Here is a 17500-nt window from a genome sequence, read left to right on the forward strand (position 1 = left end):
TGTGTGTGTTGCGTGTGTGTGTGTTGCGTGTGTGTGGTGTGTGTGTGTGTAGTGTGTGTGTAGTGTGTGTGTAGTGTGTGTGTAGTGTGTGTGTAGTGTGTGTGTTGTGTGTGTGTTGTGTGTGTGTTGTGTGTGTGTTGTGTGTGTGTTGTGTGTGTGTTGTGAGTGTGTTGTGTGTTGTGAGTGTGTTGTGAGTGTGTTGTGAGTGTGTTGTGAGTGTGTTGTGAGTGTGTTGTGTGTGTTGTGTGTGTGTTGTGTGTGTGTTGTGTGTGTGTTGTGTGTGTGTTGTGTGTGTGTGTGTGTGTTTTGTGTGTTTTGTGTGTTGTGTGTGTTGGTGTGTGTGTGTGTTGGTGTGTGTGTGTGTTGTGTGTGTGTGTGTGTGTGTTGCGTGTGTGTGTTGTGTGTGTGTTGTGTGTGTGTTGTGTACTCACCTAATTGAGGTTGCAGGGGTCGAATCCAAGCTCCTGGCCCCGCCTCTTCACTGGTAGCTACTAGGTCACTCCCGCTGAACATCCCTGTGATTCATCTGTCTTCAACTTCCAACTGTGTCCCCTTGTTGTTGTGTCCCGTGTGTGTGTGTGTGTGTGTGTGTGTGTGTGTGTGTGTGTGTGTGTGTGTGTGTGTGTGTGTGTGTGTGTGTGTGTGTGTTGTGCTGTGTGTGTGTGTTTGTGTTGTGCTGTGTGTGTTTGTGTTGTGCTGTGTGTGTGTGTGTGTGTGTGTGTGTGTGTGTGTGTGTGTGTGTGTGTGTGTGTGTGTGTGTGTGTGTGTGTGTGTGTGTGTGTACGTTTACTCGCCTCACCTAATTGTTGTTGCAGGGGTCGAGTCTCAGCTCCTGACCCCGCCTCTTCTCTAGCCACTACTGGGTTCGCTCTCCTGGCTGCATAAGGCCTATCATACCTATTCTTAAAACTATCTATGGATTCTGCCTCTACCACTTCACTAATTTGTTCCACTTTCTGACCACTCTAAGGCTAAACAAGTATTTTCTAACATCCCTGTGACTCATCTGCATTTTCAACTTCCAGCTGTGGCACTCGTGTACCTTTTTCTCGCCTCTCAAACAGCTTGTCCCTATTCACCCTATCAATTCGTCGTTATCATGTCACCCTTTCTGTTGTATGTCGTCAGGATTAGATTCTCTAACGTCTCCTTTTAGCTCCAGGACCAGTTTTCTTCAACTGTTTGCTATGCTTCATCAGGTGTGGGTTCCACACTGGTGCTGCATACTATAAGAGGTGTGTAAGATCTGCCATATATAAAGTGAATGATTCTTTGTTGACATTACAGAAAACCAGTCCTAGATTTGTCATTGTTACGAGTTTTTTTTTCCTGACTGATGTGTGCAACCTGCGTACCTCGGGCCTGTACTCCGCTTCCGGTCTCCCCTCTATCTCAACTTTCATAACCTTGGCCTTGCTAATGTTGAATGCCAACAACCACCTGTCAGATCAACACTCCAGCATGTCCAGGTCAATAAGTATCCTCCCCCACGTCCTCTCTCATTCCCCCCATCAGTTTTACATGTATAAACAGGGAATACATCCGGCTGTCACCCGGCATGCTGTTATTATATTCTTGAAACAGTAATCATATATCTCTGATATACCTCTGAAGGCTCTCCATAGTTTTCCTACTCTGGCAGGCTAGCCCAAGCTTGCCTGGTGCTGGTCCGGGTACCGATCCTTGTGGTACCCCACTTGTCACCCTTGCCCACTCCCATACAAAGACTGTCTATCCTTCCTCTGAAGTATTCCTCGAGAGAGGAAGAGAGAAAGTTACCTTGACAAGGTCATCATAAGAAAAAGTTGCCCTGACAGGGTCATCCTGTGTATGTATGTATGTGTATATATATATATATATATATATATATATATATATATATATATATATATATATATATATATATATATATATATATATATATATATATATATAAGTAGTACTGGAGGCGGCTGTATGGCACGGAAGTAACACCTAGGTGTTATTTCCGGTCTCCTCCCGAAAGGGCTGCGGCTGAGCGGTCCCTTTTTCACACCTATGTGCTAATGACCTTTTTCAAACCTATGTGCTAATGACCTTTTTCAAACCTATGTGCTAATGACCTTTTTCAAACCTATGTGCTAATGACCTTAACCCCGCCCACGACCCCCGTCCACGACCCCCGCCCTCGTCCCCCCACCCGTGCCCTTCGCGCCCCCACCCGCGCCCCCCGCGCCCCCCGCCCCCCCACCCGCGCCCTCGCACCCCGCCCCGCGCCTTTTGCTGCGCCTTCTGCAGCGTCGTCCGGATCGCCCCCGCGTCCCGAATTTTTTTCCGATTTTTTTCAATTTTTTTTTGAATTTCATTTTATTGTGCTCTCCTCGAATCAAGTTTTTTGGATTGCCCCTCCCACTCTCACCTCCATCCCAATTTTTTTTTTCGAATTTCATTTTCTCGATAATACAAAGACTCCAATTCCTAGGATCAAGTTTTCTCGATAATACCAAGACTCCATCTCCTCGGATCAAGTTTTTTGGATTCCCCCCACTTTCACCCCCATCCCAAATTTTTTCGATTTTTTTTCTGGATAATACGAAAGACTCCATCTCCTTGGATCAAGTTTTCTCGATAATACCAAGTCTCCATCTCCTTGGATCAAGTTTTTTGGATTCCCCCCACTTTCACCCCCATCCCAAATTTTTTCGAATTTTTTTTTCTGGATAATACGAAAGACTCCATCTCCTCGGATCAAAGTTTTTGGATTCCCCCCTCTGGGGGTAAGCATTCAAATGAACTCCTCCTATGGGGCATGGTACTTTCTCTTACTACAGGTCTAAACAAGTGTGACGTCAGTATTCCTCTCATTAATGTTAAATGAACTAAAAAGTGCGGTCAGTGACGTCACGTGATGACCTCACACATACAGGCTGAATCTTGTCGACTTCCCCCTATGTCAGTGACGTCACGTGATGACCCCACACACACAGGCTGAATCTTGTCGAACCATACCCCCGGCCGGGATTGAACCCGCGGTCATAGAGTCTCAAAACTCCAGCCCGTCGACTTCCCCCCCTACACATTTCATATACAACATAGGGAAAACATTTTCACTCTTAACCCAGGTTAATCCAAATAATTTCACATTTTTTTCGTTAATACCCACAACAATCCACAATTTCTTTACAACACAAGTCTAGACATTTTTCTCGTTTTAACTATTTCATCTCAGGTCACTCCCCACGAAGTAACCTTCTCTCTCTCCTCCTCCCCACCCTCCCGAACCCTCACACTCCAACCAACACCTCACAATTTTTACTCATAACCCCCAATTTTTCTCGTTTTAACTATTTCATCAGAAAGTCACCACAACACTTATAACCACTTTTCGATAAATTTACTAGTCACAATTTTACATATTACGAAGTTAATACGCACACACACCTCACTTTACTTTGAACACCTTCAAAACACTCTCATAAATCATTTGAATACTCACAAAAATACCTTTGAACATTTCCAAACAACACTGAAACACTTCCTAAATATCATTTTGAATACTCCCAAATAAGATTTGACAGCTCTAATTTATCTACACTTACACATTTCATTAAATTACAACTCATCCCCACAAACTCCTCCCTCAGTCTCCAGACTTCACAACATTATCACAAAAACTAACTCAAACACTTTACTTTGAACATCACCAAAAAACACCATCAATTGCCTTTAAATACTCCAAAAACATCATTCGAACACCCCCAAAATCACCTCTGAATACTCTCAGAACACCTTCATAAGTACTCTTGCACATCATTTGAACACCTTCAAAAACACCTTTGAACATTTCCAAACAACACTGAAACACTTCCAAAACACCATTTGAGTACTCCCAAATACACCACTGAATACTACTAAAACACCACTGAATACACTCAAAACACCACCAAAATCACCATAAACTAAGATCAACACCCACATCCCACATCACCCACAACCCACAACACCCACAACCCACAACACCCACACCCCACAATTTTTTCTCGTTTTAACTAATTTCATCAGAAAAAGGCACAACAACAACCCACTTATAACATCTTTTTCGGTATCTCTAGTTCGACAACAACACCCACAACCCACAACACCCACAACCCACAACACCCACACCCCACAATTTTTTCTCGTTTTAACTAATTTCATCAGAAAAAGGCACAACAACAACCCACTTATAACATCTTTTTCGGTATCTCTAGTTCGACAACAACACCCACAACACCCACATCCCACAACACCCACATCACCCACACCCCACAACACACACAACCCACATCACCCACACCCCACAATTTTTTTCTCGTTTTAACTAATTTCATCAGAAAGTCACAACAACAACAACAACCCACAACTTATAATCACACCTTTGAATAACCTCAAAACACCATTTGAGTACTCCCAAATACACCACTGAATACACTCAAAACACCACCAAAATCACCATAAACTAAGAACACCCACATCACCAACAACCCACAATTTTTTCTCGTTTTAACTAATTTCATCAGAAAAAGTCACAAAAACAACCCACTTATATCATCTTTTTTGGTATCTCTACATTACCCACAACCCTCATCAATTACCAATTTATTCACAATTTTTTCCCCTTCTTTTTACAGAATCTTAAATGTAATACACATTTCCTGTTTACGTTACTAAAATTCTAATAAAATCCTCTCCATACCCATGTCCTTGTATCCACATAAATTGATATTATACTCGCATCAACTAATCTCACTACCCAACTATTGCGACATGTTTCAACACCCTCCATTCTTTTCCAATATATCATAACTTTTCAATTCTATAATTTCTTTTTAAAATATTCACACATTACCTTTATTTTCAGTAAAATCTCCCCATATTTCATTAAATTTCTAATACAACCCTCCCCATACCCCTCTCCATCTCACCCGCATTTCTTCACATCCACTCACCCATCTCCCAACACACCTCTTCTGAACACACACAAAAATCACATTTCACATCCACAAATGCATCTCATCACCCATCTCAAATCCACTAAAATCACTGTAACCAAGATATTCACAAAACTCTATGACCACCTAACACACACACACACACACACACACCTAACCTAACCGAACCTATCCTAACCGAACCTAACCTAACCGAACCGAACCTAACCTAACCTAACCTAACCTAACCTAACCTATCCTAACCTATCCTAACCTAACCTAACCTAACTTATCCTAACCTAACCTAACCGAACCTAACCTAACCTAACCGAACCTAACCTAACCTATCCTAACCTAACCTATCCTAACCTAACTTATCCTAACCTAACCTAACTTATTCTAACCTAACTTATCCTAACCTAACCTAACCTAACCGAACCTAACCTATCCTAACCTATCCTAACCTAACTTAACTTATCCTAACCTAACCTAACTTATCCTAACCTAACCTAACTCATCCTAACCTAACCTAACTTATCCTAATCTAACCTAACCTAACTTATCCTAACCTAACCTAACCTAAAATAACCTAACCTTACTTATCCTAACCTAACCCAACTTATCCTAACCTAACCTAACTTATCCTAACCTAACCTATCCTAAAATAACCTAACCTAACTTACCCTAACCTAACTTACCCTAACCTAACCTAACTTATCCTACTCAAATCCACTAAAATCACTAACCAAGATATTCACAAAACTCTATGACCACCTAACACACACACACACACACACACACACACACACACACACACACACACACACACACACACCTCACTTTACTTTGAACACCTTCAAAACACTCTCATACATCATTTGACACCACCTTTTCTCAATATCTCTCATCCACAACCTTTATCATCTCACTACAGAACAACCCCAAGATTACTTCGAACACTCTCATAAATCATTTGAATACTCACATAAACACCTTTGAACATTTCCAAACAACACTGAAGCACTTCCAAAATATCATTTTGATTACTCCCAAATAAGATTTATCATCTCTAATTTATCTACACTTACACATTTCATTAACTGAAATTACAACACATCCACCATACTACTCCCTCAGTCTCCAGACTTTACAACATTAACACAAAAACTAACTCAGACACTTATGACATGAGACATTTTACCAAAACTAACACAAACACATATGTGTTATATCTCCAATATCTAAGATCACCACAATCAAGACGTTTGCCAAATTCTATAACCCCACCACTAAGATCACACATTTTTTTTGTACACATTCTCTTAAAACATCATCATAACGAAGATCACTAAAACTATCTATACTTTTACTAAGATCACATAACATTTTGTCTTCTCTAACTCACACACCAATTCACATTCTCATTCACACTTACACATTTCATTAAGTTACAACTCATCCCCCCCAAACTCCTCCCTCATTCTCCAGACTTTACAACATTAGCACAAAAAAAACTAACTCATACACTTATGACATGAGACATTACCATATCTAACACACTGACTAACTTTGAACCAACTCTGAACACCACTGATCTTCTTCAAAAAATGCTCTGCACATCATTTGAACACCTTCAAAAAACACCATCAAACACCTCCGAATACTCCCAAAACACTACTGATTACTACCAAATCACCACTGAATACTACCAAATCACCGTCAAAATCACCAGAAACTAAGTTTAACATCACCATCTAACATCCTTTTTATAGAAATCTCCTCAAATCACTATAACCAAGAACTCCCTCCCCATTTGGCGCATAAAAAAAAAACATGAACACAAACCTAATACGCAAACACTTAGTACATGATCACCATCAACTGAAAACATATCTTGTACACACATAATCTAAGACAACCACCAACTACAATCACCCATGTTCACTTACCTCAAAAATCACTAATATCACAGAAAACAATCATTTTTATAAACATTTCACACACACAAAAAAACATATTTGACAATATCTAAGCGCACTCACCTCACTACTGTGAGGTGTGACATCGTGTGTTGGTGGTAGCGAGGCGAGTGCGCTTAGATATTGTCAAATATGATTTTTGTTGTGTGTGAAATGTTTATAAAAATGATTGTTTTCTGTGATATTAGTGATTTTTGAGGTAAGTGAACATGGGTGATTGTAGTTGGTGGTTGTCTTAGATTATGTGTGTGTACAAGATATGTTTTCAGTTGATGGTGATCATGTACTAAGTGTTTGCGTATTAGGTTTGTGTTCATGCTTTTTTTTTATGCGCCAAATGGGGAGGGAGTTCTTGGTTATAGTGATTTGAGGAGATTTCTATAAAAAGGATGTTAGATGGTGATGTTAAACTTAGTTTCTGGTGATTTTGACGGTGATTTGGTAGTATTCAGTGGTGATTTGGTAGTAATCAGTAGTGTTTTGGGAGTATTCGGAGGTGTTTGATGGTGTTTTTTGAAGGTGTTCAAATGATGTGCAGAGCATTTTTTGAAGAAGATCAGTGGTGTTCAGAGTTGGTTCAAAGTTAGTCAGTGTGTTAGATATGGTAATGTCTCATGTCATAAGTGTATGAGTTAGTTTTTTTTGTGCTAATGTTGTAAAGTCTGGAGAATGAGGGAGGAGTTTGGGGGGGATGAGTTGTAACTTAATGAAATGTGTAAGTGTGAATGAGAATGTGAATTGGTGGGTGAGTTAGAGAAGACAAAATGTTATGTGATCTTAGTAAAAGTATAAATAGTTTTAGTGATCTTCGTTATGATGATGTTTTACGAGAATGTGTAAAAAAAAAAATGTGTGGTCTTAGTGGTGGGGTTATAGAATTTGGCAAACGTCTTGATTGTGGTGATCTTAGATATTGGAGATATAACAGATATGTGTTTGTGTTAGTTTTGGTAAAATGTCTCATGTCATAAGTGTCTGAGTTAGTTTTTGTGTTAATGTTGTAAAGTCTGGAGACTGAGGGAGTAGTATGGTGGATGTGTTGTAATTTCAGTTAATGAAATGTGTAAGTGTAGATAAATTAGAGATGATAAATCTTATTTGGGAGTAATCAAAATGATATTTTGGAAGTGCTTCAGTGTTGTTTGGAAATGTTCAAAGGTGTTTATGTGAGTATTCAAATGATTTATGAGAGTGTTCGAAGTAATCTTGGGGTTGTTCTGTAGTGAGATGATAAAGGTTGTGGATGAGAGATATTGAGAAAAGGTGGTGTCAAATGATGTATGAGAGTGTTTTGAAGGTGTTCAAAGTAAAGTGAGGTGTGTGTGTGTGTGTGTGTGTGTGTGTGTGTGTGTGTGTTAGGTGGTCATAGAGTTTTGTGAATATCTTGGTTACAGTGATTTTAGTGGATTTGAGTAGGATAAGTTAGGTTAGGTTTAGGTTAGGATAAGTTAGGTTAGGATGAGTTAGGTTAGGTTAGGTTAGGTTAGGTTAGGATAAGTTACGTTAGGTTATTTTAGGTTAGGTTAGGTTACGTTAGGTTAGGTTAGGATAAGTTAGGTTAGGTTAGGATATGTTAGGTTAGGTTAGGTTAGGATAAGTTAGGTTAGGTTAGGATAAGTTAGGTTAGGTTAGGTTAGGTTAGGATAAGTTAGGTTAGGTTAGGTTAGGATAAGTTAGGTTAGGATAAGTTAGGTTAGGATAGGTTAGGTTAGGTTAGGATAGGTTAGGTTCGGTTCGGTTCGGTTAGGTTAGGTTAGGATAAGTTAGGTTAGGTTAGGTTAGGTTAGGATAGGATAGGTTAGGTTAGGTTAGGTTAGGATAGGTTAGGTGTGTGTGTGTGTGTGTGTGTGTGTTAGGTGGTCATAGAGTTTTGTGAATATCTTGGTTACAGTGATTTTAGTGGATTTGAGATGGGTGATGAGATGCATTTGTGGATGTGAAATGTGATTTTTGTGTGTGTTCAGAAGAGGTGTGTTGGGAGATGGGTGAGTGGATGTGAAGAAATGCGGGTGAGATGGAGAGGGGTATGGGGAGGGTTGTATTAGAAATTTAATGAAATATGGGGGGATTTTACTGAAAATAAAGGTAATGTGTGAATATTTTAAAAAGAAATTATAGAATTGAAAATTTATGATATATTGGAAAAGAATGGAGGGTGTTGAAACATGTCGCAATAGTTGGGTAGTGAGATTAGTTGATGTGAGTATAATATCAATTTATGTGGATACAAGGAGATGGGTATGGAGAGGAATTTATTAGAATTTTAGTAATGTAGGGAGGAATGTGCATTACATTTAAGATTCAATTAAAAGAAGGGGAAAAAAATTGTGAATAAATTGGTAATTGATGAGGGTTGTGGGTAATGTAGTCGAACTAGAGATACCAAAAAAGATGATATAAGTGGGTTGTTTTTGTGACTTTTTCTGATGAAATTAGTTAAAACGAGAAAAAATTGTGGGTTGTTGGTGATGTGGGTTGTGGGTGATGTGGGATGTGGGTGTTGTGGGTTGTGGGGTGTTGTGGGATGTGGGTGTTGATCTTAGTTTATGGTGATTTTGGTGGTGTTTTGAGTGTATTCAGTGGTGTTTTAGTAGTATTCAGTGGTGTATTTGGGAGTACTCAAATGGTGTTTTGAGGTTATTCAAAGGTGTGATTATAAGTTGTGGGTTGTTGTTGTTGTTGTGACTTTCTGATGAAATTGGTTAAAAACGAGAAAAGAATTGTGGGGTGTGGGTGATGTGGGTGGGTTGTGTGTGTTGTGGGATGTGGGTGATGTGGGTTGTGTGTGTTGTGGGATGTGGGTGATGTGGGTTGTGGGTGTTGTGGGGGTTGTGGGTGATGTGGGTTATTTGTGGGTGTTGTGGGGTGTGGGTGTTGTTGTGGTTGTGGGTTGTGGGTGTTGTGGGATGTTGTTGTGGGTGTTGTTGTCGAACTAGAGATACCGAAAAAGATGTTATAAGTGGGTTGTTGTTGTGCCTTTTTCTGATGAAATTAGTTAAAACGAGAAAAAAAGTGTTGTGGGTGTTGTGGGATGTGGGTGTTGTGGGTGTTGTGGGTGTTGTTAGAGATACCGAAAAAGATGTTATAAGTGGGTTGTTGTTGTGCCTCTTTCTGATGAAATTAGTTAAAACGAGAAAAAATTGTGGGGTGTGGGTGTTGTGGGTTGTGAGTGTTGTGGGTTGTGGGTGTTGTGGGATGTGGGTGTTGTGGGTGTTGTTGTCGAACTAGAGATACCGAAAAAGATGTTATAAGATGAAATTAGTTAAAACGAGATAAAATTGTGGGGTGTGGGTGTTGTGGGTTGTGGGTGTTGTGGGTGTTGTGGGATGTGGGTGTTGTGGGTGTTGTTGTCGAACTAGAGATACCGAAAAAGATGTTATAAGTGGGTTGTTGTTGTGCCTTTTTCTGATGAAATTAGTTAAAACGAGAAAAAATTGTGGGGTGTGGGTGTTGTGGGTTGTGGATGTTGTGGGTTGTGGGTGTTGTGGGATGTGGGTGTTGTGGGTGTTGTTGTCGAACTAGAGATACCGAAAAAGATGTTATAAGTGGGTTGTTGTTGTGCCTTTTTCTGATGAAATTAGTTAAAACGAGAAAAAATTGTGGGGTGTGGGTGTTGTGGGTTGTGGGTGTTGTGGGTTGTGGGTGTTGTGGGATGTGGGTGTTGATCTTAGTTTATGGTGATTTTGGTGGTGTTTTGAGTGTATTCAGTGGTGTTTTAGTAGTATTCAGTGGTGTATTTGGGAGTACTCAAATGGTGTTTTGGAAGTGTTTCAGTGTTGTTTGGAAATGTTCAAAGGTGTTTTTGAAGGTGTTCAAATGATGTGCAAGAGTACTTATGAAGGTGTTCTGAGAGTATTCAGAGGTGATTTTGGGGGTGTTCGAATGATGTTTTTGGAGTATTTAAAGGCAATTGATGGTGTTTTTTGGTGATGTTCAAAGTAAAGTGTTTGAGTTAGTTTTTGTGATAATGTTGTGAAGTCTGGAGACTGAGGGAGGAGTTTGTGGGGATGAGTTGTAATTTAATGAAATGTGTAAGTGTAGATAAATTAGAGCTGTCAAATCTTATTTGGGAGTATTCAAAATGTTGTCTTGGAAGTGTTTCAGTGTTGTTTGGAAATGTTCAAAGGTATTTTTGTGAGTATTCAAATGATTTATGAGAGTGTTTTGAAGGTGTTCAAAGTAAAGTGAGGTGTGTGTGCGTATTAACTTCGTAATATGTAAAATTGTGACTAGTGAATTTATCGAAAAGTGGTTATAAGTGTTGTGGTGACTTTCTGATGAAATAGTTAAAACGAGAAAAATTGGGGGTTATGAGTGAAAATTGTGAGGTGTTGGTTGGAGTGTGAGGGTTCGGGAGGGTGGGGAGGAGGAGAGAGAGAAGGTTACTTCGTGGGGAGTGACCTGAGATGAAATAGTTAAAACGAGAAAAATGTCTAGACTTGTGTTGTAAAGAAATTGTGGATTGTTGTGGGTATTAACGAAAAAAATGTGAAATTATTTGGATTAACCTGGGTTAAGAGTGAAAATGTTTTCCCTATGTTGTATATGAAATGTGTAGGGGGAAGTCGACAAGATTCAGCCTGTGTGTGTGGGGTCATCGCGTGACGTCACTGACATAGGGGGAAGTCGACAAGATTCAGCCTGTATGTGTGAGGTCATCACGTGACGTCACTGACCGCACTTTTTAGTTCATTTAACATTAATGAGAGGAATACTGACGTCACACTTGTTTAGACCTGTAGTAAGAGAAAGTATCATGCCCCATAGGAGGAGTTCATTTGAATGCTTACCCTGAGAGGGGGGGAATCCAAAAACTTTGATCCGAGGAGATGGAGTCTTTCGTATTAACCAGAAAAAAAAAATCGAAAAAATTTGGGATGGGGGTAAAAGTGGGGGGAATACAAAAAACTTGATCCAAGGAGATGGAGACTTGGTATTATCGAGAAAACTTGATCCAAGGAGATGGAGTCTTTCGTATTATCCAGAAAAAAAATCGAAAAAATTTGGGATGGGGGTGAAAGTGGAGGGAATCCAAAAAACTTGATCCGAGGAGATGGAGTCTTGGTATTATCGAGAAAACTTGATCCGAGGAGATGGAGTCTTTCGTATTATCCAGAAAAAAAATCGAAAAAATTTGGGATGGGGGTGAAAGTGGGGGGAATCCAAAAAACTTGATCCGAGGAGATGGAGTCTTGGTATTATCGAGAAAACTTGATCCTAGGAATTGGAATCTTTGTATTATCGAGAAAATGAAATTCGAAAAAAAAATTGGGATGGAGGTGAGAGTGGGAGGGGCAATCCAAAAAACTTGATTCGAGGAGAGCACAATAAAATGAAATTCAAAAAAAATTTGAAAAAAATCGGAAAAAAATTCGGGACGCGGGGGCGATCCGGACGACGCTGCAGAAGGCGCAGCAAAAGGCGCGGGGCGGGGCGCGAGGGGCGCGGGCGGGGTGCGAGGGCGCCGGTGGGGGCGCGGGTGGGGGCGCGAAGGGCACGGGTGGGGGGACGAGGGCGGGGGTCGTGGACGGGGGTCGTGGGCGGGGTTAAGGTCATTAGCACATAGGTGTGAAAAAGGTCATTAGCACATAGGTGTGAAAAAGGGACCGCTCAGCCGCAGCCCTTTCGGGAGGAGACCGGAAGTAACACCTAGGTGTTACTTCCGTGCCATACAGCCGCCTCCAGTACTACTTATATATATATATATATATATAATATATATATATATATATATATATATAATATATATATATATATATATATAATATATATATATAAATACACCTTGACAAGGTCATCTTGAAAGAGATAATTACCTTGACAAGGTCATCCTGAAAGAGATAATTACCTTGACAAGGTCATCCTGAAAGAGATAATTACCTTGACAAGGTCATCCTGAAAGAGATAATTACCTTGACAAGGTCATCCTGAAAGAGATAATTACCTTGAAAGGTCATCCTGAAAGAGATAATTACCTTGAAAGGTCATCCTGAAAGAGATAATTACCTTGACAAGGTCATCCTGAGTATTAAAGTCCTTGTTACACTCCCTCCAGTGGCAGTGAGTCTCGATGAAGTCCGGAGGCTCTTCCTTGAGTCCGTCCTCGTCCCTGGCTGAGGAGGCACTCACCACACCACAGGCTCCACCGGAGGTCGTACTGGACGCCTCCTTCTTCACCTTGGAGGCCACTTTGTCCTCCTCCATGGTGCTGGAGATCGTGGGAGACGCCTTCTTCTCCGCCTGCAACCACACATATCAATCACACTCGTAGAACATCTAAGCGAGTACAAATAGGAAGCGCGTCTGTCTGGCGCTCACCAGACGGAGGATCGAGCCTCCAACACGTCTTGCGCTGAATGACTCACTTGGGTTTAGCGCTTAACATGGATTAATTTAAATTTTATTTAAATCACACTCGTAGTATTTTTATTATTTTATTTTAATAAGTATTAATTATTTTAATTACTATTATTAAATACTATAATTATTAATTATTTAACCCAAGTATTATTATTAAATATTATTAAATCATTATAACTTATTTTCAGTATTAAATTGATTTTTTATCAGTTCAAATTGGGAAGGATTTTCATCCGAGGAATTGGAGCTGCCCTCTCCCCATCCTCGAATTAAACCTGATTACTCATGCTTTCCTTCCCCAGACGCCACACGATCCCTACGGTTTAAAGCTCCCCATATAATATATATATATATATATATATATATATATATATATATATATATATATATATATATATATATATATATATATATATATATATATATATATATATATAGAGAGAGAGAGAGAGAGAGAGAGAGAGAGAGAGAGAGAGAGAGATCGTGCAGAATAGGTAAAACTGGTCAATTAGCAAGAACTGATTTAAAATTAAGTCCTTTCTAAAATTTTCTCTTATACGTTTAAAGATATATATATTTTTAATTTATGTTCATGTAAAAATTAATAATTTTGTACCAAAAGAACCTTAGAAAACTTACCTAACCTTATTATAACAAGCGCAATTTAATTTAGCCTAACCCAACTAAGTATATTTTAGATAAGTTTACAATAATTTAATAATAAACAAACACAATTAAATATATTTTTCGTTAGGTTCAAAATGATTTTGGTGAAATTATTGCATACACAAATTTTCGCTTGCCTTATTCGGCAAGAAGAGCGTTGTTACTTAAGCCAGACTCGCAAGTTTTACCTATTCGGCACGACATGTACAATATATATATAAACTACCTCTGCTTTGGGCGGTGGTGCTGTAGTGAGGGTGGGCTGGGCAGTGAGACTGAAGATGGACTGGTGGGTGGCGATGGTGGGCGGGGTGTGCTGGAGGAGTGGGCTGGGGGCCAGGAAGGGGGAGCCGGGGAGCGACGCCCCCCGCATCAGGTGTGCCTGAAGCTGCTGCAGGTGTGTGGCCGCCCCTACCCCAGGGTGCATCCCCAGTGCCGGCGAGATGGCCCCTGGGAGAAAAGAAGGTAGGTTACTGCACTGTGTGTGTGTGTGTGTGTGTGTGTGTGTGTGTGTGTGTGTGTGTGTGTGTGTGTTCACATATTTACACAGCTCTACACACGCTGACTCAGCTCTAAGAATCATTTACTTTGCCTGACTGGTCATAGACCGGGCCATCAGCAAGAACCTGATTGGTCGTAGACCAGGCCACGGGCCATCAGCAAGAGCCTGACTGGTCACAGACCGGGCCACGGGCCATCGCAAGAGCTTGACTGGTCATAGACCGGGCCATGGGCCATCGCAAGAGCCTGACTGGTCACAGACCGGGCCATCGCAAGAGCCTGACTGGTCACAGACCGGGCCATCGCAAGAGCCTGACTGGTCACAGACCGGGCCATCGCAAGAGCCTGACTGGTCACAGACCGGGCCATCGCAAGAGCCTGACTGGTCACAGACCGGGCCATCGCAAGAGCCTGACTGGTCACAGACCGGGCCATCGCAAGAGCCTGAATGGTCACAGACCGGGCCACGATGAGCAGACGAAGGATTCAGTCTCCAGAGGCCCAGGCTAACAAGTGACTACGTATACCTGACATTTGAACTTACCTGTGGAAGGCGCTGCAGGCACCTTTTCCCCTTCCCCTACTTTGCGGAGTGTCAGCCTTACATGAATAACTCGCACACAGGTGAAGACGTTTCGGTCAAACTTGAACTACTGACAAGTCACACCGACTGGTTAATGGTCCAAGTCGGACCCAAACGTCGTCATTAAGCTTCTCCTATGTATGGGTTATTTGTGTATTGCTCCAGTCACAGTATTGTGCTTTTTTGCTCATGATTAAATACCTGGAGACTGTGAATACTAGTAAGTCTAGTGAACCTGACTACCTGGAGGGAGACAAGATGAACTACTGACCTGCGGAGAGGTGTCCGTAGGAGCCGCTGGCGGAGGACGACCTGGAACCATTCATGATGGAAACCAGAGAGTTGGGACTGAAGCGAATCATGGAGTTGATGTCAAAAGAATCACTATAAGGGGAGGAGGAGAGCGCCCGCTTGCGGCTCTGGCGCAGGCTGGGCCGCGGTGACGGTAGACGAGAACCTGTGGTATACAGAGACAGAATGAGAGTTTATTACTTTTATTATGCACCCCATAACCCACGGTGTGGGGCGGTAGTCAAAACATTACAGAGATACATAATGGGTCCAGGGACTGGGCCGCAAAGTTTTGATAGCTGAACAAGTTAAACACACACACACAGAAATATTTGTGACCTAAGTCTGGCTACTACAACATCAGTTAGTACTTGTAACCAAGCCTAAGTCTGGCTACTACAACATCAGTTAGTACTTGTAACCAAGCCTAAGTCTGGCTACTACAACATCAGTCAGTACTTGTAACCAAGCCTAAGTCTGGCTACTACAACATCAGTCAGTACTTGTAACCAAGCCTAAGTCTGGCTACTACAACATCAGTTAGTACTTGTAACCAAGCCTAAGCCTGGCTACTACAACATCAGTCAGTACTTGTAACCAAGCCTAAGTCTGGCTACTACAACATCAGTCAGTACTTGTAACCAAGCCTAAGTCTGGCTACTACAACATCAGTCAGTACTTGTAACCAAGCCTAAGTCTGGCTACTACAACATCAGTCAGTACTTGTAACCAAGCCTAAGCCTGGCTACTACAACATCAGTCAGTACTTGTAACCAAGCCTAAGTCTGGCTACTACAACATCAGTCAGTACTTGTAACCAAGCCTAAGTCTGGCTACTACAACATCAGTTAGTACTTGTAACCAAGCCTAAGTCTGGCTACTACAACATCAGTTAGTACTTGTAACCAAGCCTAAGTCTGGCTACTACAACATCAGTCAGTACTTGTAACCAAGCCTAAGCCTGGCTACTACAACATCAGTTAGTACTTGTAACCAAGTCGAAGTCTGGCTACTACAACATCAGTTAGTACTTGTAACCAAGTCTAAGTCTGGCTACTACAACATCAGTCAGTACTTGTAACCAAGTCTAAGTCTGGCTACTATAACATCAGTTAGTACTTGTAACCAAGCCTAAGCCTGGCTACTACAACATCAGTCAGTACTTGTAACCAAGCCTAAGTCTGGCTACTACAACATCAGTCAGTACTTGTAACCAAGCCTAAGTCTGGCTACTACAACATCAGTCAGTACTTGTAACCAAGCCTAAGCCTGGCTACTACAACATCAGTCAGTACTTGTAACCAAGCCTAAGTCTGGCTACTACAACATCAGTCAGTACTTGTAACCAAGCCTAAGTCTGGCTACTACAACATCAGTCAGTACTTGTAACCAAGCCTAAGTCTGGCTACTACAACATCAGTCAGTACTTGTAACCAAGCCTAAGTCTGGCTACTACAACATCAGTCAGTACTTGTAACCAAGCCTAAGTCTGGCTACTACAACATCAGTCAGTACTTGTAACCAAGCCTAAGTCTGGCTACTACAACATCAGTCAGTACTTGTAACCAAGCCTAAGTCTGGCTACTACAACATCAGTCAGTACTTGTAACCAAGCCTAAGTCCGGCTACTACAACATCAGTCAGTACTTGTAACCAAGCCTAAGTCTGGATACTACAACATCAGTCAGTACTTGTAACCAAGCCTAAGTCTGGCTACTACAACATCAGTCAGTACTTGTAACCAAGCCTAAGTCTGGCTACTACAACATCAGTCAGTACTTGTAACCAAGCCTAAGTCTGGCTACTACAACATCAGTCAGTACTTGTAACCAAGCCTAAGTCTGGCTACTACAACATCAGTCAGTACTTGTAACCAAGCCTAAGTCTGGATACTACAACATCAGTCAGTACTTGTAACCAAGCCTAAGCCTGGCTACTACAACATCAGTCAGTACTTGTAACCAAGCCTAAGCCTGGCTACTACAACATCAGGCAGTACTTGTAACCAAGCCTAAGCCTGGCTACTACAACATCAGTCAGTACTTGTAACCAAGACTAAGCCTGGCTACTACAACATCAGTCAGTACTTGTAACCAAGACTAAGCCTGGCTACTACAACATCAGTCAGTACTTGTAACCAAGACTAAGCCTGGCTACTACAACATCAGTCA

At 41.2% G+C, this 17500-nt stretch overlaps 1 protein-coding gene across 4 annotated transcripts in view; it reads right to left on the minus strand.

Moving 5' to 3' along the window:
- The window catches only part of ci (cubitus interruptus), a 583843-nt gene that overhangs the window by 44956 nt on the left and 521387 nt on the right, over positions 1-17500 (minus strand). For all 4 annotated transcript variants that reach the window (XM_070093621.1, XM_070093622.1, XM_070093623.1 and 1 more), the window contains 3 exons: positions 15310-15495; positions 14181-14404; positions 12935-13168 (listed from right to left, as the gene is read on the minus strand). In XM_070093621.1, coding sequence (XP_069949722.1) covers positions 12935-13168; positions 14181-14404; positions 15310-15495 — 644 coding nt within the window. The remainder of the gene's footprint in view (positions 1-12934; positions 13169-14180; positions 14405-15309; positions 15496-17500) is intronic.

This window comes from Cherax quadricarinatus, chromosome 43 (genome assembly GCF_038502225.1).
Source record: "Cherax quadricarinatus isolate ZL_2023a chromosome 43, ASM3850222v1, whole genome shotgun sequence".
Taxonomy (NCBI): domain Eukaryota; kingdom Metazoa; phylum Arthropoda; class Malacostraca; order Decapoda; family Parastacidae; genus Cherax; species Cherax quadricarinatus.